A 22,840-nucleotide genomic window follows, 5' to 3' on the forward strand; every position below is an offset into this window, starting at 1 on the left:
AGGTTACTGGCCTGAAATGGGTAGTGGTCTCTCCACAATTGCCAGCTGACTGTCTGCTTGGAAATGACCTGGAAACCTCAGCCTGGGCTGAGGTTGAGCAAATAACCCATGCAGCCATGCTGGGTATCCCTAGACTGGTGTGTCCAAACCAGAGCACAGAGCAAAAAGAAGAGTGAACAAGTAGGTTTGGAGCCTGAAAGTATGGCCCAACCGACCAAGAGAAAAAGCAAGAAGACTGGGGGACCAGCTTCTACACAGCAAAGCCCCCAGGCCCCCTCTCCTCCTCCGGGAGAGGACTTGGAAACCCTAGAGGGAACTGAGCCCATGGAGCTTGAGCCTTACCAGGTTGGACTCCTGGGCCCAGGGGGACCCACTAGGGAAGAGCTGTGCCAGGGTCAGCGAGACTGCCTCACTCTTGAGAGCCTGAGGCAGCAAGCTGTTTCAGAAGCCCAAGGAGATGTCAGTGGTACCCACAGAGCTTATTGGGAAGAGGGATTACTGTATGCTGAGGCAAGAAACCCCATTCTCGGAGCTACCAGGAGGGTGGTAGTGCCACAGAAGTACAGGGAGTTCCTCCTAACTTTAGCTCATGGCATCCCCCTAGCTGGACATCTGGGGCAGAACAAAACTTGGGAGAGGCTAGTAAGCCACTTCTACTGGCCCCAGATGAACCAAAAGGTGAAGGAGTTTGAGAGATCCTGTGCTACCTGTCAGACCAGTGGCCAGACAGGTGGCAAACCAAAGGCCCCCCTGATACCACTGCCAGTGGTAGGGGTACCCTTTGAAAGGGTAGGTGTGGACATTGTGGGTCCACTTGAACCTCCCACAGCCTCAGGGAACAAATTCATTCTAGTACTAGTGGATCATGCTACTAGGTACCCTGAAGCAATTCCCCTTAGGGTAACTACAACTCCTGCAGTAGCCAAGGCTCTCCTGGGTGTCTTCACCAGGGTAGGGTTTCCTAAGGAGGTGGTTTCAGACAGAGGCTCCAACTTCATGTCTGCTTACCTGAAACACATGTGGAAGGAGTGTGGGGTGCAGTACACGTTTACTACCCATACCACCCACAAACCAATGGTCTTTTCGAAAGATTCAACAAGACATTGAAACGTATGATCATGGGACTTCCTGAAAAACTCAAAAGGAGGTGGGATGTCCTGTTGCCATGCCTGCTTTTCGCTTATAGGGAAGTGCCTCAGAAAGGAGTGGGGTTTTCACTCTTTGAGCTTCTATTTGGACATCCTGTAAGGGGACTACTGTGTCTTGTGAAAGAAGGTTGGGAGAGGCTTCTCCAAGAACCGAAACAAGACATTCTGGACTAGGTGCTTGGCCTAAGGTCCAGAATGGCTGCGTACATGGACAAGGCATCCAAGAATCTTGAGGCTAGCCAGGAGCTGCAGAAGCACTGGTATGACCAAAAAGCTGTCATGGTTGAATTTCAACCTGGACAACAGTTGTGGGTTTTGGAGCCAGTGGCACCAGGGGCTCTCCAAGACAGATGGAGTGCCCCTTACCCTATCCTGGAGAAAGAGTGAGGTCACTTACTTAGTGGACCTTGGCACCAGCAGGACACCCAAAAGTGTTATCCATGTGAACCGCCTTAAACTCTGCAATGACAGGGTTGACCTCACCATGCTGTTGGTGACTGATGAGGAACAGGAAGCAGGGAGTGAACCTCTCCCTGATCTCCTCTCTTCCAGCCCAAAAGATGGGTCAGTGGATGGAGTGGTCTTTTCAGACACCCTCTCTCCCCAACAACAGACTGACTGCAAGCAAGTCTTGCAACAGTTTGCTAGCATCTTTTCCTTGACCCCTGGTCTGACCAGCTGGTGTACCCATGATGTGGACACTGGTGACAGTAACCCTGTCAAAAACAAAATCTATCGACAATCAGACCAAGTCAGGGAAAGCATCAAGGCTGAAGTCAGCAAGATGCTGGAGCTAGGGGTGATTGAACCCTCTGAGAGCCCCTGGGCCAGCCCAGTGGTTCTGGTCCCGAAACCTCATCAACAGGGTGGAAAGAGATGAGGTTCTGTGTGGACTATAGAGGACTCAACTCTGTCACCAAGACAGATGCTCACGCCATTCCAAGAGCAGATGAGTTGATAGACAAGCTAGGGGCAGCCAAATTCCTCCGGCCTTTGACTTGACTGCAGGGTACTGGCAGATTGGCATGGCCCCAGGAGCCAAAGAGAAAACAGCATTCTCCACCCCTGATGGGCACTATCAGTTTACTGTGATGCCTTTTGGGTTAAAGAATGCCACTGCCACCTTCCAGAGGTTGGTGAACCAAGTCCTGACTGGATTGGAGTAATTTAGTGCAGCTTATCTTGATGATATTGCTGTCTTTAGCTCCACCTGGCAGGATCCAAAACTATTGAGATGGTGCATCTCCCTACAGGAAATGGACTTTGAAGTGGAACACCGACCAGGGACTGCCCATGCCAATGCAGATGGACTTTCCAGGTTCTTCCACTTAGACAATGAAGACTCCCTAGGCCAAGGTTAGTCTCATCACCTTTTGTTGGGGGAGGGGGTTGTGTGAGAAAGTGCCATCTTTCTTGCATTGGTATGCCCCCACTTTTTCCTGAACTGCTGATGTGCTTTGACTGAGTGTGTCCTGGGTTCCTGCCAACCAGGTACCCAGGGCCTGTGTTCCTTCCCTAAAACCGTGTTGAAACTAAAACCCAATTGGCATCTCTGGCCACCTGTCAGCCCCAAGGAAATGGTACCCTAGGTACCCAGGGCATGGTGACCAGAGAAGACCTCTGAGGGCTGCAGCACTTATTGTGCCACCCTTAGGGGCCCTGTACCCTGGCACCCACACACTGCCTTTGCAGGCTGAGAGCCTAAGTACAGAACTAAACAAAGAGTCGACATGGCACACATCCCTGTGTGCCATGCCCACAAACCCACTGCCCTGGCATACATCAGTCACCCCTCTAGCGGGGTGCCCTATGCCAGCGGTGTGGGCACAGGTGCATGAGCCCTGTACCCCTACAGTACCCGGGTCAATTCCTAGGCGCTGTAAGTGCAGTGCTACCATTAAGAGTATATGATGCTGGGAGTTTATCATTATGAACTCCACAGCACCATAATGGCTGCACTGAAGACTGGGAAGTTTGGTATCAAATTTCTCAGCACATTAAACCCACACTGATGCCCGTGTGGGATTTAATGTAAAATGCACAACAGAGGGCATCTTAGAGAGCCCCCCTGAAACTCGACCAACTCCTAGTGACCTGACTTGAGAGGCTGCCACCACCAGACATGTTTCTTGACCCCTGGGTCAGAGCTTGCTGCTCTGGGTGGCCTGAAACAATGCACATCCTGGACGGAGGTGCCAAGCCTCCTCCCCAGGATGGGCAGGGTTCACGAAGGGAAAGCTTCAAAGGCATGCCACCTTTGTGAGCCTCTCCAGACCATTTGCTGCTTTCAGCAACTGGCCTCCACTGGTTCTTCCCTCCACTTTGGGCGGGAGAACCGGCGGGAAAAACAAGGGAGGGAGAGATGTGGGCCCACCTCTGCCAACTCCACCCCATAAGGTGGGGGTGTCGAGGTGAAGCACAAACTCGAGTCCCCACCATCTTGAGGATGGGGGACTCAGCCAACCAGGGACAGGCTCCTGCCCCCCCCCTCGCACAGGAGAGTGGCATAACAGGGGGTGTACCCACCCCAGGGAAGGGACCCATTGGTCCCTGACCTTTACCTACCTTCATTTCCCCTAAATTTAGTATTTAGGGGCACCCTGAACCTTCCTTCCTCAGATCCAGCAACGACAAGCAAAGGACGTGAAGCCGTGCAGAGCTAACAAGAGTACGACGCCCACTGACTTCACCCCAGCCTTACAGGCCTGTCTCCCCTCGAACCTGCTCCTGCGAAATCCTGTCGTGTCCAGTGGCCACCAACCTCAAAAACTCTGGAGGACCTGCCTGCATCCACTTCCCAAGCTGTTTCTCCCATGAACACGGGACGTGTTTGAACTGCAGCTTCTGGTGTCAACCAGGAACCGCAAATCCAGCACACTCTGCATCTGCCGAACCTGGCCTGTGTTTGAGTGAACAAACACCACGAGGAGGTCCCCCCGGCAATCCTGACCCGAGATCCGGCGGCCCTTGACCTGCCTCAAGCCTCCAGACGACACCTGCAGCCTCAATCCAGAGGCCCCCCCCCCACCACGACCAGAGCGGGTAAGAAAATTCGATGTCCAAAGGCACCCCTGCACCTGACGCCCCACGGCCTTGTGTGCCCAACCCAGTGGTGCCTAACCATCCCTCTACATCCCAACTTACCCCTTGAAGTGGTGGTCACTCTTGGAAGATCCTCGTCCCCGAGCCTGCAGTGTTCCTTTGTCCTGCAGAAATCCTGTTGAAATCAACAGGGCACCCGACCTCAAAACAGCACCCTGCACCCGGCTGTCCTAGCGCTGCTGAGGGTGCCCCTTTGGTGCTTACTTGGTCCCCAACGTGCCCTGAGGTTAAACCCTAGGAGCTTTGCTCCCAGAACCCTGTGGCCTGCTTGCCAGCCACCACTAACCGGAGTCCCCCTGTCCCCCATTGGATAACATTGGGACACAACACTCTGCACCCGGCCGCCCGAGTGCCGCTGAGGGTGCAACAACAGTGCATCACTGACCCTGGGAGACCCCGGAGTCGAACCCCAGAACCCTAAGTCAAAAGACCGATTACTTACCTCGAAACTGATAACTCATTTTTCCTCATAGGATAACATTGACTGGTTATCACTTGGAAATTCTTCTTAGTGTCGAGTTTTGAAACTTTTAAATATTCATCTAAAATCATCTGATTAACGAAAATGAAATTACTCACCTATTACCAGGAGAGACCCCAGTGCTGGAGTTAGGAACCCAGCACTGGCCAGAAAAAGTGATTACAACTGTGATTTTCCGATAACCTGATTTTCCTTCATAGGATAACATTGCCTGGTTTTTACCAGATATTCTTCAAAGTGTCGATTTTTGCAACATACAAATATTCCTTACAAATCACCTGTGTAACAAAAACGATTTCATTCAACTGTTTTCAGGAGATGAATCCAGGATCCAGCCCTGAGTAAGAAAAACGTTCGTAAAGTAAATGATATTGCAGTTTGCTTAAAATTCCCATTGAGCTCAAAGTTATAATTGTGTTAAGTTTGTGTTGCATATTGCAACCACTGTATCTATTGCATCCAAAAGTCTATTGCTCATTGAAAGTATCCAACTGTGGCATCCCATTCTGAGAAAGTATTTTTATACCAACCTGTGGTTCTAAAATAAAACAACAATATATTTTTATATACAAAACAATTGGCCCAGAGTTCAGTTATTGAGTGTGTGAGACCATTGCTGACTGAGTGTGTACAACAGATGCTTTACACTGTCCTCTGATACTGTCTTACTGCTCGACCAAGCTACCACTTTAGAAAGTAAGGTCACACCTGGCTTTAACCTCTGCCAAACCTCTGGGGACTGTTGGACTCTGTGCACACTGTACCTTACTTTGGTGCAGTATATACAGAGCCACTTTCTTACAGCACACTGCATGAGGTATTTTGGAGGACATACAGCATCATCTTAAAAAGCACAGCCCTGCCTATCAGTTATCAGAAGCGCACTGCAGTGTGCCACTTTATCCCTAAAGCACTAAAGCTCAGCGAATAGATTCCGACGCATGAAATCCAATGCATCCCTGGTTACAAAGAGGCCCAGGTACCGAAAGCACTGAGTTACTACTGGTGCCACAGATGGGCGTTAAACCCAGGTGGCCTCCTGCCAAAGGGAAGATGAGGGATTTATCCCAGGTGATTTGGTAACCCGAGTAACCTTGAAAGAGGTGAAAAATATGTAATATACTGTTCACTGAGAGGGGCCGCTTTGTAACATACAACAAAACATCCTCAGCGTATAGGGAGATCCTTTTCTCCCATGCATTATTCCTCCGGGATCCCCATGCAGTCAAGTAATCTTGACCTCACTTTGGTTCCCAGAATCAGGAGATCGTGGCAAGGAGGTCGAGTCTTCTATTTTTTAGGCCCAAAGCTATGGAATTCCCTCTCTCCGGATCTGAGGGCATGTCACTCCTTTTTGACTTTCCGAAAGAGGTTGAAAAACTGGTTTTTCTAAACTTCTTGGCATAGGAACTACATCTGATGTATTTTGGTGGCATAGTGCTGGGAAACCCTTCCTGGGTAGCCATGCACTACATAAATCCAATTAACATAACATAACTTGCTTTTAACCCAGTATTGGGTTTGCAAGCAACGTCTGCTTCAGCTTTGGCTTCTGCCCTATCTTTTCTTTCTACAGTTCATTGTCAGCACTGGGAATGACTCTCCTTCCCCCTCCATCTAAGCAGACCAGATCCTTTCTTATGACTACTAATCAGGAGAGTTATAGTTTGAGGAAACAAGAGTCCCTTTGGATTAAAAAATGGAGTCGCCTGCATTTCCGGAAAACAGAGCACTTACTTGACTTATATTCGTTCTCTTCATCCATGTCACAATTTGAATGATGACCTGCTGCGATTGCCATGCTCTACCTGCAGTAGAATTCCTTCTTCTGGGTACGTTTGTAATAAAATGAATGGATTATTTATTTCTATCCTCTAAATGTATGCTCATTGGCACAATCTAAACTGGTTCATCTGAAATATTTTAGGAGAATTTCGATTTGGCCCCCTCTATCATTTCCTAAGGACCACCACTATTCTTCTTAATTTGAATAGTAATTTCTAGCACTGGTGTTCTAATCTATCTGATAGTGACTTCTAGCCATAGATTGCTTACCTTAGAATTATCCCCAGGCATCAGACTAGATCTGTTGTTGGCATCATCTTCTCTGGATGTGACATCTGTGGTGCTTATATAGGCACCACCCCTGCGCACTGACATCAGTTCTTTTCTTTCCCCGCCAGTCAGCACAGATCCAGAGAGAGCTCCTGTCCGTTTTTGACTGACTTCTTTTCGACTTTTTGTTGGAAGATATTATCTGAAAGAAACAGGTTAGTATTAGATTCCTTACCTTAGAATATCCCCAGGCGTCAGACTGGATCCGGAAATTTTTGCGTAGCAGTACCCATGCGCGTCGGTAGGCGTCGTCTGCGGCTCCGCATCCGTCGTGGGCGCCGTGATGACGTCGTCGGAGTACTTAGACAGCGCCTCCGCGCGCTGACGTCCGTTTTTCTTTTTTCCGCGCCAGCAGCGCAGATCTGGAAAAAGTGGTACCTTAGTCATTTTTTGACTAAACTTTTTATGATCCCGGTAGGGATGCCAGGTTTTAAGCCCTGTGAGGACTGCGACCGAATGATTTCGGTCACCGATCGTCGCCGCCGGTGCCTCCACTGTCTCGGCGTCGACCACGACGACAAGACCTGCCCGACTGCCGGGCCCTGACTCCGAAAGCTAGGCGGGAGCGGTCGCGCAAGCGACTCGCGCTCCGGCAGTCGGCCCCGCGCCGCGAGAGGTCCCGGTCCGGACGGAGGTCGTTGGACCGGTCGCGGGGTCGGAGCCATCATAGCTCCGGGAGTCGACATCACTCCTCGGGTTCGAAGTCGTCAGGTAAGCACAAGAAGTCGATGAGACGTCATCGCTCTTCCGACTCCCCCCGACGCTCGCGTGACGCGACCGGGGGTTAGGGTGACACCACCCACCCAGCTCCGTCGGAGTCGCGGGCGTCGCTTCCTGCCCCATACCCTCCGGTCTCTGGGCAGCACGCGATGTCGGAGGAGATCGAGCACTTCCTCATGGCCATGAGGTCCCTCACTCCGGCGGGCTCCGCGGCGCCTTCGGGCCCAGTGGACCCGTCTGGGGGACCTAGCGGGTCAGGGGCTTCCCGCCGGCGACGCAGGGCTCGGCGACGCAGGGCCCCACTGGATCCGCTTCTGGATCCGGGTCGTCGCCGGTTGACCTGACTACCTCACCGGTGCTGGTCCCTCAGGTGTCACCTCCGGCGCCGTCCCCGATGCCTCCCTCGATCCAGTTCCGGCGCCGCTCTCGACGTCGATTGAGGAGTTTTACTTCAATGAACCGGCCCCATCAATTGACAACCCTGAGTATCAGGAGATGGGTGATGAGGAGTATTGGGAGGGGTCTGAGGACCCTCTGACACAGGAGTGTCAGTCCCAGGAGGACTGGACAGGTGGACTCGGGGATGCCAGTGGTCTGGACACCTCGCCAGACACTGGTTTTGTCTCACCTCCTACCGTGGCTACGGAGGAAGGGGCAACCTACAGTGTGGTGTTGACGCGGGCGGCCAAGGCCTTGGGCCTTGAGCTCCCCGTCGCGGCCGTGAGGACTAACCTCCTCACTGAGGTCCTTAAACCGCAGTCAAGTTCGGCTGAGCCTCTGCTGCCGTTTAATGAGGCCTTGACCGACATTCTTTTGGGCACTTGGTCCAGGCCCGCTGTATGAGCAGTACGGCAAAAAGGTATTCTACTCCCTGAGTCTGGGACTGCGGTCTTCCAACACCGCATGCCTCTTGGGCCGCTACACCCACTCTCTGTAGGACACGGTCGCGGACGTGCTGCCAGAATGCCCGTTGGAGGTACGGGCTAAATTTGGCCAGGCCCTTGTGGAAGGCTGGGATGCAGCACGGTATTCTATCCGGTATGGGCTGGATACCACCGACTCACTGGGCAGAGCGATGGCAACGACGGTGGCGATTCGTCGCCACGCCTGGTTGAGGTCCGCCAACTTCTCGGCCGATGTCCAGAATACCCTCATGGACCGTTTGATGGCCGTCTCCTTTTTGGCGACAAGGCAGACCATGCGCTTGAGCACTTTAAGGACTCCAGGGCTATGGCCAGGTCCTTGGGCCTCTCGGCCCCGCGCCAACAAATGGATGCCTTTCGCTCCTTTCGTGGCCAAGGAAGGGGCGCCCCCACACGTGCTGCCAGCCACGCACCGCAGACTAACATCCAACGCGGTGGCGGCCGTGGAAACCCCCGTGGCAGCGGTCGGGGACAACGGCGAGGCCAGTCCACACCTTCCCCTGCAGCATCCGCCTCACAACCCTCCTAGTCCGTGCTTTCAGGCCCATGTGACACCAGTGGGGGGCAGGGTTCGCAATCACCTCCTCCACTGGCGCACTGTCACATCGGACAGGTGGGTGCTGCAAATCGTTCGAAGGGGCTACTCCCTCCCTTTCGAGGCGAGCCCTCCAGCCATGCCACCGCAATACCACCGCGTATCGGGGGATCATTGCGACTTCTGCAGGAGGAAGTTACGGCCCTCTTGGCCATGGGGGCCATCGAGCGCGTTCCTGGGCCAGAAGTAGGGTGTGGGTGCTAGTCCCACTACTTTCTGGTACCCAAGAAGGGCAAAGGGGGCCTATGCCCTATCTTGGATCTACGGAACGTCAACGGCTTCCTCCGAAGGAGAAGTTCAAAATGCTGACACTGGCTCAGGTCTAAGCTGCCCTGGACCCAGGAGACTGGATGGTAGCGTTGGACTTGCAGGACGCTTATTTCCACATCCCCGTCCTGCCGGCCCACCGGCGCTACCTGCGGTTCACGGTTGGCCACGAGCACTTTGTTTACCGTGCTCCCCTTCGGCCTTACCAGCGCCCCACTGGTGTTCACGAAGGTGATGGCGGTGGTCGCAGTTCATCTGCGCTGGTTAGGGGTTTCAGTCTTCCCCTACCTCGACGACTGGTTGTTGAAGGCGGGCTCGCCCCAAACAGTCGTCAGCCACCTCCAGACGACGGCAGACCTCCTGCACCAGCTGGGGTTTTCCATCAATGTGCCGAAGTCACACCTGTGCCCCTCTCAGAAGCTCCTCTTCATCGGAGCGGTTCTCGACTCGGCGCAGTTTCGGGTTTATCCTCTCGAACATCGGGTTCGGGATATTCAGGCTCTGATTCCACTCTTTCAGCCTTTTTCCCGGGTCTCGGTCAGGTTGACGCTGCGGCTTCTGGGGCTGATGGCCTCCTGCATCCTTCTGGTGCATCACGCCCGGTGCCGGATGCGGGCTCTGCAGTGGGACCTGAAGTTTCAGTGGGCCCAGCATCAGGGCAACCTATCCGACCATGTCCTGATCTCGGAGGGCACTGCGAGACAGCTGCAGTGGTGGCTGACGGACCGCGATTGGGTCAGCGGCAGATCCCTCTCCCTTCCCCAACCGGAGCACGTAGTTGTGACGGACGCGTCCCTCCAGGGCTGGGGAGGCCACATGGGGGAGGCGGAGATCAGAGGCCTCTGGTCTCCGGCGGAGTCCCGGCTCCATATCAACCTTTTGGAGCTGCGGGCGATTCGTCTAGCACTGAAGGCATTCCTCCCCTCTGTTCGGGGGAGTGTAGTGCAGGTGTTCACGGACAACACCACCGCCATGTGGTACTGCAACAAACAGGGCGGGGTGGGGTCGTGGACCCTTTGCCAGGAGGCTCCGCGCCACTGGCAGTGGCTGGAACATCAGGGCGTGACCCTGGTGGTTCAACACCTGGCAGGTTCCCCGAACGCCAGGGCGGACGAGCTCAGCCGTCGGTGCATGATGAATCACGAATGGCGTCTGAACTCGGACGTGGCGCAAGGCCTCTTTCAGCAGTGGGGAGAGCCTTGGTTAGATCTATTCGCAACCAAAGAGAACGTGCAATGTCATCAGTTCTGCGCGTTGGAATTTCCAAGGCGGCACTCGCTCGGAGACGCTTTTCGTCGCGAGTGGAGTTGCGGTCTGTTGTACGCCTTTCCGCCTATACCAGTTCCGCCCAGAGTGCTGAAGAAGATCAAACGCGACCGGGCCCAATTCATCCTTGTGGCTCCGGACTGGGCACGAAGGTACTGGTATCCCGAGCTACTCAGTATGTCAGTCGATCCCCCGGTTCGTCTGCCTCTTCAGGAGGACCTTCTCTCGCAGCAGCAGGGGACGGTCCTCCACCCGAACCTGTCCAGTCTCCACCTCCATACTTGGAGATTGAGCGGCAACAGTTGAGGCCATTTGACTTGCCTCCTGAAGTTTGTAATGTCATTCTGGCAGCCAGGTGTCCCTCCACAAAGTCGGTATACGCCTGCAGGTGGAACAAATTTGTGGTATGGTGCACAGCAAAGGCTGCGGATCCTATTTCTGCCCCTCTTTCACTTGAACCTTGTTCTTACCTTTCTGCTGTGCGCTCCCTTTGAGCCACTTCACAACTGTCCTCTCCGCCTTCTTAATCTGAAGACTGCTTTCCTGGTTGCCATCACCTCTGCCAGGAGAGTGAGTGAGCTCTAGCTCTAGCCTCTTTCATCCAAACCCCCATTCCTTTCTGTTCATCCGGACAAGGTTGTGTTGCGGACTAGACCATCTTTCCTGCCCAAGGTTGTCACGGCCTTCCATATTGGGCAGTCTATCACCTTGCCCACCTTCTTTCCGCCACCGCATCCCTCTAAAGAGGAAGAGCGGCTCCACCATCTGGACCCAAAACGTGCGATTTCGTTCTATCTAGATTGCACACGCCAGTTCCGGGTGAATGACCAACTCTTTGTTGGTTACGCGGGCGCTAAGAAGGGACGGGCGGTGCACAAGAGGACCATCTCTCGGTGGGTCGTCTTGTGTATCAAGGCATGTTACTCCTTGGCGAGGAAGGAGCCTCCTGTTGGGCTGAGGGCCCATTCCACTCAGGCCACGGCGGCTAGCACTGCCCTGGGCCGGGGAGTCCCCTTGCAGGACATCTGTCAGGCAGCTACGTGGGCATCGCTGCACACGTTTGCAAGACACTACTGCCTGGACAGCCAAGTCCGGAGGGATGGCTTCTTTGGCCGTTCTGTCCTCCAGGACTTTCTGGTGTGATTATTGGTTCGTAGACCCACCACCGGGGTTGGTATTGCTGGGGTATCTATTCTAAGGTAAGGAATCTAATACTAACCTGTTTCTTTCAGATGAACAAGTTACTTACCTTCGGTAACGATATATCTGTAAGAAACAGTAATTAGTATTAGATTCCTTACCGCCCCACCCATCCTCCCTGTTCTGCGAACCGATATCTAGGGTTAAGGTCATCCCCTTTCAGGGCCCTAGTTTCAATGGCACCAGTGTTGGTTTTTAACATGGCTCTGCGTTTCTGGCGCGGAAAAGCTGTGTCTAAGAACTGGCGTCAGCGCGCAGAGGCGGCGTCTAAGTACTCCAACAACGTCATCACGGCGCCGACGACTGATGCGGAGCCGTAGACGACACCTACCGACGCGCAAGGGTACTGCTACGCAAAAATTTCCGGATCCAGTCTGACGCCTGGGGATATTCTAAGGTAAGGAATCTAATTATCTACTGTTTCTTACAGATATATCGTTACCGAAGGTAAGTAACTTGTTCTTTAAGAATGTATTCTCCTTGTGTACTAAGGCGATCTTCAAGATCATGTGAAAGGTTCAAGTACCTCTCACAAAATGATCTTGACAATCGTCGTCCTAGAATACATTGTTGGGTAAGTCCCACAAACAGAAGAAGTCAAAGAAATTGAAGCTTTGTTCGACTTCTCATTGCCGGTCCAAGTAATTGGAAGAGACGCGAGAACGACAACAATGCTCGAGGCATCACTCCTCCACGGAGCCTGTGCCTGAGTCTGCTCCACGCCTCCCACAGTTACCCAGAGCGACCCTTGCCCAATTAAGAGTTGTATGAGGCCATCCACCTCATATTTGGGTGGCCCGTCTTCTCTGGAGGGCTCCTACTGGATTCCCACCGGCGGGTCTGCCCTTGATGCCTGTCCGGCCCCTTAGATCCGGAGTGGCTCCATAAGTGAGGCTGTGACTTTCCGTGGAGCCCACTCCAGTGCTGCTCTTCCTGACGCCCTGTGATGGCACAGGCCCCATTACCATACTTTACTCCGATACAGAGCCGGATGGGCGTTTGCCAACCAGTACCATTCCCTCCGAAACGGAGCCAGTGCTGTTTTCCTTCAGTAGTCTTGGAGAGTTAGACAATTGAGGAGTCAGGACCACAATGGATACCCATCACCCCCTTAAGGAATCAGAGGAAAACTGGTATGAGGAATTGGCAGATACCAGTGGTTTGGACACCTCATTAGGCATTAGCTAGGTCTCTCCTCCCACCGTGTCTACAAAGGAGGGAGCCTCTTTTGCTAAGGTGATGTGGAGGGCGGCTGAGGCCCTTGACCATCAGCTGCCCTTAGTGGTAGTTAAGATGAACATCTTGACAAAGGTGCTCCAGCATCAGAGGAGGCCCGAACCGTACTCACTCAAGCCTTTTCTGATGGTTGGGATGCAGCAAAGTTCACCATCAGATGTGAGCTGGACATTACCTACTCTGTAGGCAGAACAACTGAGTTGTCAGTGGCACTTAGACGCCATGCCTAGTTTAGAATCACTGGCTTTACAGAGGATGTCCAAGCTTCCTTTGGGGACACGCCTTTTGACGACCTCCGTCTTTTTGACAAAAAGTCATATTCAGCGCTGGAACGCTTTAAAGACAACAGAGATAGGGGCAGGTCTTAGGGTCTATCCATGGCCCCCGCCCGCCCCAGTCTGGCTTTCGTCCCTTTCATGGTTATAGGAGGGGCTACCAACCGCAAGCTTACCAGCCTTTTTGTGGCTGTGGACATGGTTCTCACAGACCACTTGGGACAACCGGCCAGAAATTGGGCCAGTTCACCCCCCTTCTGGAAGCCTCAAAACCCCTTTAATTTGCCCTTAAACCAGCACGGGCACCTAGTGGGGGGCAGGACCTGTCCCATTGCAGTCCATACCATCTTACAAGTGGGTTCTACAAATCGTCAGGAGGGGGCCTACTCTATCTTCTTCCTCGAATCCCCTCCTCTAATGCCATCCACTTTCCATCAGCTGGCGGAGGGCCACCTCTCCTTTCTCCATCAGGAAGTGTTTGCCCTTTTAGCCAAAGAGGCCCTTGATTGGGCACAGGCATCAGAGGTAGGTTGAGTGGCATTAGCCACCTATTGGTCTGCTAAAATCTCAGTAAAAAGGTATGTCTTTGGCTGTTATGTTTGCAAAGTAATTTTAACGGTCTTGAGTGCCTTTCTAACGGCAGCAATTTACTGCGCTCTTTCCATAGATACAAAGCACCTAAGTTAACTTGCATGGTGAAGGGGCATCTCCACAAAAGGTTCTCTATAGTCCTTATGGATTAAATTATTTCACTTTGTATCACTTCATTAAAGAAATGTACTTGCCTTTGTTAAGACCTTATGTGGTAGAGACTCTATCTAGCCATAAATTCCTTACCTTAGACTTATCCCCAGGCATCAGACTGGAACCGGAAATTTTTAAACAGTACCCCTGTGTGCCGTAGTTGATTTCGTTCAGTTTCCTGTTAGTCGCAGTGGCTGTGACGTGCGCTGTGGCCACATTGGCGCCACCCCAGTGCACTGACATCAGTTTCTTTTCGCGATTTTCCACGCCAGAAGCACAGGGTCACGAAGATGCTGATGCACTGGTGTGCATTGCTAATAGTCTCAGAAGGGTGACCCTATAATGAAATTAGTTCACAGAGGGGGGAGGATTGGTAAGGAATCTGCGGCAAAATAGTCTCTACCAGAGAAGGCATTGCTGAAGTTAAGTAGCTTGTTCATCTGATAGAGACTCCTATCTGCAGATTAGTTAGCTTAGAATAGATACCAAAGCAATATCTCCCCGGAGGTGTGTCTGCGAGTAGATCACACCAAAAAGCCCTGCAGGACCAACGGACAAAATGCCCATCGCAACAGACCTGACTGTCCAGGACAGGGACTCGGGGAAGAGTGTGCAAGCCCTCAGGAATTGCTTTTTGGTCAGTGTGCAGCATATTTTTATGTAGAGTACTATCCATCGTGAGATGGTTTGTTTCTGAACAGCCCTACCTTTCTTCATTCCAGGCTGTCGTCTTCCACCTCCAGACTTTGGTGGACCACCTGCACTCGCTGGGTTCAGTGACAACATTCTGAAGTCACACCTGACTCCCTCTCAGACGCTCCCTTGAATCGGAGCCGTTCTGCACATGGTGGAGTTTTAGGCTTATCCTTCCGAACAGCTAGTGTAGGATATTCAGACCATGATGCTGTTGTTAGCCTCTATCCTGGATTTTGGTGAGACTGCAGCAGCTGGACCTCATGGCCTCCTACATCCTGCTGGTGTATGCAGGCTACGGAGTGGGACCTGAAGTTTCAGTGGGCGCAGCATCAGTGAAAACTCTCTGACATGGTCCAGTTCTAGAGGGAACTGCAAAACTTCTGCAGTGGTGGCTTACGAACCACGATTGGGTCATTGTGGGAGAGGTGTGGCGCCGCGGCCAGGGCGACTGACGCTGGAATCTGGGGATCACAGTTCGATCCCCGGCTCCGGCGGCAGGTTAGCCCAGCACCATGTGACTCTGGGCAATAGCTTGCTTAATCTTCCCGACGGCCCCCAGCGCCTAGAGACCCTTACGGGTGATTGTGCGCTTTACAAATGTGGATTATTATTATTATTGGCAGACCCCTCTCCCGTCCCCAACCAGATCCATCACTCCAGGATGGGGCGGCCATCTGGGAGAAGTGGTCAGAGGACTCTGGTCTCCAGCAGAATCCGTTCTCCACATCAACCCGTTGGAGCTCCGAGCGCTCCATTTGGCATTGAAAGCTTTTCTACTCTCATCAAAGGAAGGCTAGTGCAAGTGTTCCTGGGCAACACCACCATCATTTGGTACTGCAACAAACAGGGCGGGTGGGGTCATGGAGCCTCTGTCAGGAGGCTCGGTCTCTCTGGACATGGCTGGAACGTAAGGGCATTTCCCTGGTGGTTCAACATATGGCGTGCTCTCTGAACTCCACAGCAGACAAACTCAGCCAAAGATACCTAGCAGATCACAAATGGCCTCTCCATCCAGAGTGGCGCATGGTCTCATTCATCATGTGGGGAAAGCCATGGTAAGATCTGTTCGCCACCGTCGAATGCGCAATATCAGTAGTTGTGCGCTCTCGAGTTCAGAGGACAACTCTTGCTCAGAGACGCTTTTCATCTCAAGTAGAACTCGGGTCTTATATACACCTTTCTGCCCATACCACAACTGCCAAGAGTTCTCAAGAAGATGAGGAACGACCAGGCACAAGTCATCCTTGTGACTCCGTACTGGGCACGTGGTGTCTGGAGTCCCAAGAAATTGAGCATGGTATTCAATCCTCCGATCAGGCTACCCCTTCGGGAGGATCTCCTGTTTCAGAAGCAGGGGCGGGTTCTCCACCAGAACCTGTCACCTCTTTGCCTTTTTGCATGGAGATTGAGCGGTGACAGTTGACAACTTTCGACCTTCCTGTCAAAGTCTGTAACGTTGTCTTGGCAGCCAGGCGTCCCTCCACCAAGACAGTATACACATGCTGGTGATGAAAATTTGTAGCATGCACAAAATACAGAACAATCCCCCTTTCTGCACCCACTTTCTCGTGTTCTCCTTTTCATCCATTTATCTGCTCTAGACACTCTAATTTGCTATCTCTCTTCTGTTTCTGCTTTTTTTGCGGCTGCCTGACCAGCCATCCCTCATCGAATCCCCTATTGCATATCGGTTCTTGAAAGGTTTGCAACATTTGTTTCCACCTTCCCCTTTCATTATGCCCCAGTGGTACCTCAGTCTTGTCCTCACTTTTCTTATGCACACTCCTTTTGAGCCTTTGCACAATTGTCCACTCAGGTTTCTTACCTTCAAAACTGCGTTTCTCATAGCTATAATGTCTGCACAGGGGGTCAGTGAGCTTCAGGCTTGATCATCCAAGCCTCCTTACTTCAAAGTGGTCACACCCTTTCACGTAGGCCAATCCATCACTCTGCCTACTTTTGATGGTCCGCCGCGTCCCTCCAAGGAAGAAGAGAACGACTTCACCGGCTGGACCCCAAAAGAGTGTTATCGTTCTACCTTGACTGCTCACGATAGTTCCTGGTGGAAGACCAACTTTACGTGGGGTATGTCTGAGCATAGAAAGGGCGGGCTGTGCAGAAGTGGAACATCTCCAGATGGATCGTGCTCTGTATCAAGATCTGCTAAGCATTGGCTAAACAGCAACCCCGTGAGGATTTGCATGTTCACTTCCCCAGAGTGAAAGCTGCGACCCCCGAGTTAGAACTCAGAATTCTGGTTCTGGACATCTGCCAGGCAGCAACCTGGGCCTCCTTGCACTCGTTCACAAAGCACTACTGCCTGGACAGTCAGGTCTGTTTAGATGGGCATTAGTCCGTTCGGTACTGCAGGACTTCCTTGTATGAAATTGGTCCACAGACCTACCTCCGGGGATAGTATTGCTTTGGCATCTATTCTGAGGTAAGAAATCTGCAGCTAGAAGTCTATGTCAGATGAAAAAGTTAATTTCCTTCAGTAACACCTTATCTGGTAGAGACTATCTCTAGCTGCAGATTCTTTCCCGACTTACCCTGCCGCCCCACTCTTCAAACGATATTTAGGGACAAGGCTGTTACCCTTTCAGGGCCCTAGTTTTCCATACCAGTGGTCCGTGTTATTCATGGCCCTGTGCTTCTGGCGGGAAAGTCATGAAAAGAAACTGACGTCAGCACGCTGGGGTGGCGCCTATATTGGTAACGCTCGCCTCACATCCAGCCACGGATGACGCTGATAACGCCATGCTGAGTCGAATGACGCCACCTACTGGCGCACGGGTTCTGCTCACAAAAAAAATTCCAGATGCAGTCTGATGCCTGTGGATAATTCTAAGGTAAGCAATCTGTGGCTAGATTTAGTCTCTACAAGATAAGGCATTACCGAAGGTAAGTAACTTGTTTAAGTATTCAGCGAAGGGGATTTTTTCATTTGACCATTTGTGGATGTGGATAATATGAGTGTTTCAATGCATCACTGTTGAATGATAATGAATTATTGAAAATTTGACTTTACCTAGTTTATAAGTGAAAGGCAAGTTTTGGGACCCTGTAGAAGGAGGCTAGATGCTAACGGTGTTAAGGAGCTTCTTATACAGTAATTTTTTTCACTACTAATATGCATTTTTGTATGTCCTTTATATCTCACACTAGTTTTTTAATCTCATCTTCACAGGCATATCCAGGAGGTGGTGACACTTCAGGCTCAGCAGAACCGAGAACTTCAGGACCTCTATAACCGCCTTCGATCCATGAGGGAAAGTAAGCCAGAGACAGCAGAGCTCTCCTCGCAGCCTATATCCCCACGACGTCCCCGTTCCCTGAAAAGCAAACTGCGCAGCCGCCCGCAGTCTCTGACGCACACAGACAATGGAATTGTCAAGTCGGGTATGTACTGCAAACACACTGTCTTCTTTAATGGCAGACACTGTAATATCAAACAAAAATCATTTCTGACGGACACCTTCTTCTGCAGATTCCGTCCTCCAGAAACCAGACTGGATAGGGGAACTAGTGCCTCAGCAGGTGCTTTTGATTATCAGGTGACACCATACAGCCTCAGCCGCACCTCTCTCTTCCAATGATGTCATGACATTGGAATATTTAGGTCACCCACCAATGCTGTGGCATCACTACCTGTTATTTTCAACACCTCATGAATGCTAACCCAATGTTCTTGGTGCCTCAGTGACAAAATATCTCAACTTTCTATAGCGACTATGTCAAAGGTCTCTTCCAAAGGTTTCAGGATTTAAACTCTGTCCAAAATTCAGCTAAAGATGTCCTTGTCGGTCAGGCCCCCATGGCATCTGCATGTGGTTACCTAGTGCTGAATCTGACTCCTCTGCCTTCTGTTTATTGATGCAACCAAAGGTTATTTGGGAGCAGGTGGCGAGTATTTTTGGCTAAGACCTTCAGAGATAGGCAAAGCATTCTGCTTCGAATAAATTCCCCAACAAGAAATGGTTTCCGCTCAACAAACCTAAAAAACGCCATATGAAAGAGAAATACTTTCTTTCCTAGAGGAATATCCCTGCTCTCGCAACCTTATGGAGTCTTATCACTTTTCAGACACGAGACTCTTCCTCATTGGTGGAGGTGATTCAGACCGTTCCATTGGCTTTGGTACTAATTTCAGGTGGAGTCTGTGTCCTCCAAGGCTACAAAGCCTGTGCCCTCAACAGTGTCTTCGAAGCCACTGTTGGCACCATTTTTGAACTCCATTGAAGTCAATGGACATTATCCGAGGTTAAAGGAAAAAGGTCAGACCTGTGAAGAACTGCTGGCACAACACCTTCTTAGAGCCCAGTGATTTGCCTGCATGGAGGAACTCTTGGGATCTGACTGTCATACTTGACTAAGACATTTGCTGTACAGGTAATAATTCGGAGGCAGATACCCTTCCTTGCCACTTATTACACAGCTGTTGGTCTCCTCCTGGACTTCAAATTCACTGCTGGCCTGCATACATCTCCAGACAAAGGACACCCCCCTGAACTTCCTTCATAAGAAGTCTTTGTTCACTACAGTGGTATGAAAAGCACTACACTTGACTTGGCCTATTGCTAAGGCTAAATCTAACATTGTGTTGGGACACTTGCAGTTCTACAGCCTCGGAGCCTCTACTGCTTTTGAAAGAAGCACTGTTGGAACCTATTCTGGATGCTTTGGAGTAAGCTTTCTTTGGTATGGCAGTATACCACAAGATTGCTAGGCAACACAGGCCTGCATTTTTTGCCTCCGGATACTTGAACTGACACCTCTCTCCTGAGGCCTAGTGGTATAAGCTTCTTCTGAGAAGCTTAACACAAACACATTTTTGCAGCTCCTCCATTACTCTAGTAATGGAACTTTCATAGATTCACATGCTTGAATCATTCCCCGTCATCGAGATGGGAGTCCCCAATACCATACAATAGCAATGCAATTTTAAAGATTGAGCACGAAGGCCCTAGGCCCTTCAATTTTGTAACCTATCATAGTCTATTTAAAAAAGTGACCAAACTTAAAATGCAGCCAATCAGGCTGATTTGCTCTCTAGAACCCTCTTGAGAGGCGCTCCAGTCTCACAGAGTTTGTACCGCACGTTGTGCTAGGGAGTCTCCACTGAGCTCTGCTCAGTTATTTCCTACTTGGTTACTTTCAAGGACTATTTTCAATATCTCAGTGGTGCCCAAGTGTTTGCCTTTTACCTTCAGTGCTTTCCCCCAAGAAATCTGACATAGTCTTCATTTTACACATCATGTCAGACAAGTAGAAGAAAAGTCAGTTCAGGGCCTGCAATGCCCGTGATAAAAAGAGACTTCACTCTGAAGTCCCTCTCCAAGTCTGCATTTATTGCCTCCACCTGGATCATTCTGCCAAGGACTGTAAGGTATGTGATAACTTTTCAACCAAAAGATTGAAGGATAGAGAAGGAAGGCTGCCGATCTGGCTTCAGTAGCTGAAGACCAGAAAAGAGCCCGTTTCTGACTCTGATAATGAGGGCTCCTCTTCATCCTCTAGAAGATCTCATAAGAGGGAGAGATCACCCCATTTCCTGATCCTCATCTGAGCAGCCTAAAAACGCCTCAGTGAAGACTGCTCATGGGTCTTACAAAAGCTGCAGTCCTTCAGAACCTCTTCACAAATACAAGTCTTCTTCCAAAAAGGAAAAGAAAGAACGTTTTGCCTTTTCAGAAAAGGCTAAAAGGTCATCCTCTGAACTGCCTACACCACCTCCTAGGGTCAGTTAGTCATTCAGAAAGCCTTTCTCCGCTCCGCCTGCTGACAGATTGTCAACTAGTATCCTACCATCGACAAGAACATGGTCATCGGCACTATCTATGACAAAACCGTATATGGTGACATCACCTCTTCTTTCTCGACAGGGACGTCTTCGCCGACAGCATCTTTGACTAGAATGTTGACGCTGAAGATTTCCCTGATCGCCTCATTGACAACACTGTCGACGGTTCCTCCGTCTACATAGATACCCTTGCCAACTACAGCATTACCGATGACCACCGCCGACGGCAGATAAGAGGATGTTAACAAGCCCGTCAACGACAGAAAAAAATGCAAAACATCAAAAATACACTTTTTTGACCCCAGAACACATCTTACAAGCAAGATGACACCCCTGATAACCAGCTCATCTCTTGGATGAAGAAGACTCTGACGGGCCTTTTGAGGTTGCATGCCGCCCCTCCAAAATGCCCATAAGATAAGGAGGACTGATGAGGAATATGAACAGCATTATTATTATTCCCATGACCAGTACCAGCAGAAATTCCAGGAAGAGATGATTTGTCTACCTGGCTCTCTGGTTTCTGACTTGCAATTCTTGCTTTCAGACTTCAGGAAGCGATTTCCAGTTACTACAGCTGCTGCACAACAAACATCAATGCCTACCAGATCACCCGCTGCTCAACCATCCACTCTAGCGCAAAGACCTACATCATCGCCTATCTCAGTAAGGCATACACCAGAGACAGCCCTCTTCCATGATCCAGCTACATCTGAGAATATGAGAGAGAAAGGGGAGCATTGTGATGCCCATACGGAATAGGATGACTACCTCATCCCTACACCATCATCTCCATCACCCTTCCCAGTGGGCTCATCACTGGAAGATGTTGGGGGTTTTCATAATTTGTAGAAAGAGCAGCTGAAAGATTCACACTCACCATGCCCACCAAGCAGATGGACTGTCTTTTTAGGTCTCGCCTGAGCCTGCGCATGCACTGCTTCGCGAGACATTTAGAAGTGGGCTTTTAAAAGTGCTACCACAGCTTTTGCTGGCCTAGTGCTTGCGGTTCGTGCGCATGCACGCGCACAGCTGCCATCTGCTCGTCATGGCTCATTAACTCTCTCGTCATCCACACACACAACCCGCCCCCCCTCTCTTCCTCATTAAGCATGCATGAGATCACTGTTGCGGTCGCGTCACTTTCACGGCTGCACGGCCAATGCTTGTTTCTTTTTCTTGTGCGCGGCTTGCTGAAATTGAGCAAGCAAAGTGGCATCCCCCCTTTGATCTTAAACAATAATAGGCGTGCTACTTTCTTTTTAAATAGATCGGCTCGCCCAGATCTTTTTTTGGGGGGGGGGGGATTATATGTTTATTTATGCAGTGCAGCACGCCTGATCAACAAAAATGGCGGCGTGCCCCTTTCTTTTATTTTGCACGGCACGCCTGCAGCCTTTTAGCCACACCTCCTCAGCTCCCTCCAGAGTGCTACAGTAGGGGAAGCAGCATGTGTCTACCCTCGCAGCAGTCCAATGGGGCTGTCCTTAAGAGTGCAAGCGCTCCACAGCAGTTCAGATACAGTAGGGAAAGGAAGGTGCAACAGCCTCTCAATTCCTCCAGAAGCAGCTTGCGGTGGCATTGTGCATTTGGGGGTGTATGCTTAAGTGCACCAGGACCGCCCCATCACAGCCCATACCATCCCTGCACACCACAAGCCCCGCCTACCACAAGCCCATACCGTGCCTACACACCACCGTTCATTACAAACATGTGGCCGTGCACCCATCCAGGTAGTGAAAGCACCCCCCTTCTCCCACCAGCAGCCCTGCTTATAGACACATTTGAGAATGCAGACCCGCTTTATACCCCGCTTTGCAAAGGGATTTTTTAATTCACTCGAGATGCAATTTAGGGAGCACAGAATCCAAAAGAACTGTGAAGTGCTTTGTGGTTTTCATCAGAAATTTTCACAATGAAACCTCGTTCATTGGCTCAGACGTGCTGTGACGTCACCTCGTACTACAGTGAAACCCACAGCTTGTGAAGCTCAACAAGGGGGTTTGCTGCATATTTCTGAAGGCTTTATCTGCATTCCTCCTAACTTTTACCTCAATGGACACTTCGGCCTCAAGATTCTGGAATGGTTTCCCACCCAACCAAATGGTAAATGCCTTCAAGAATGAGTCCGTCATCCTATGCTACTCAGTTTTTTAATTCATCATTTTTCTTTAATAACATTTTCTTAGTTTGTGGTTACACAAAACCCCTCATTAACATTTTATCAAAATGGTACACAATGCTTAATTTAAAAAACTTGCCTATGAAGCGC

The 22,840-nt window shown here is 50.9% G+C and overlaps 1 protein-coding gene across 2 annotated transcripts in view; it reads left to right on the forward strand.

The window, feature by feature from the left end:
* WNK3 (WNK lysine deficient protein kinase 3) overlaps positions 1-22,840 on the forward strand; it is an 856,642-nt gene that overhangs the window by 696,177 nt on the left and 137,625 nt on the right. For both annotated transcript variants that reach the window (XM_078664557.1, XM_078664558.1), the window contains exon 21: positions 17,956-18,167. In XM_078664557.1, the coding sequence (XP_078520683.1) occupies positions 17,956-18,167 (212 nt within the window). The remainder of the gene's footprint in view (positions 1-17,955; positions 18,168-22,840) is intronic.

Source organism: Lissotriton helveticus, chromosome 10 (assembly GCF_964261635.1).
Source record: "Lissotriton helveticus chromosome 10, aLisHel1.1, whole genome shotgun sequence".
NCBI classification, from domain to species: Eukaryota; Metazoa; Chordata; class Amphibia; order Caudata; family Salamandridae; genus Lissotriton; species Lissotriton helveticus.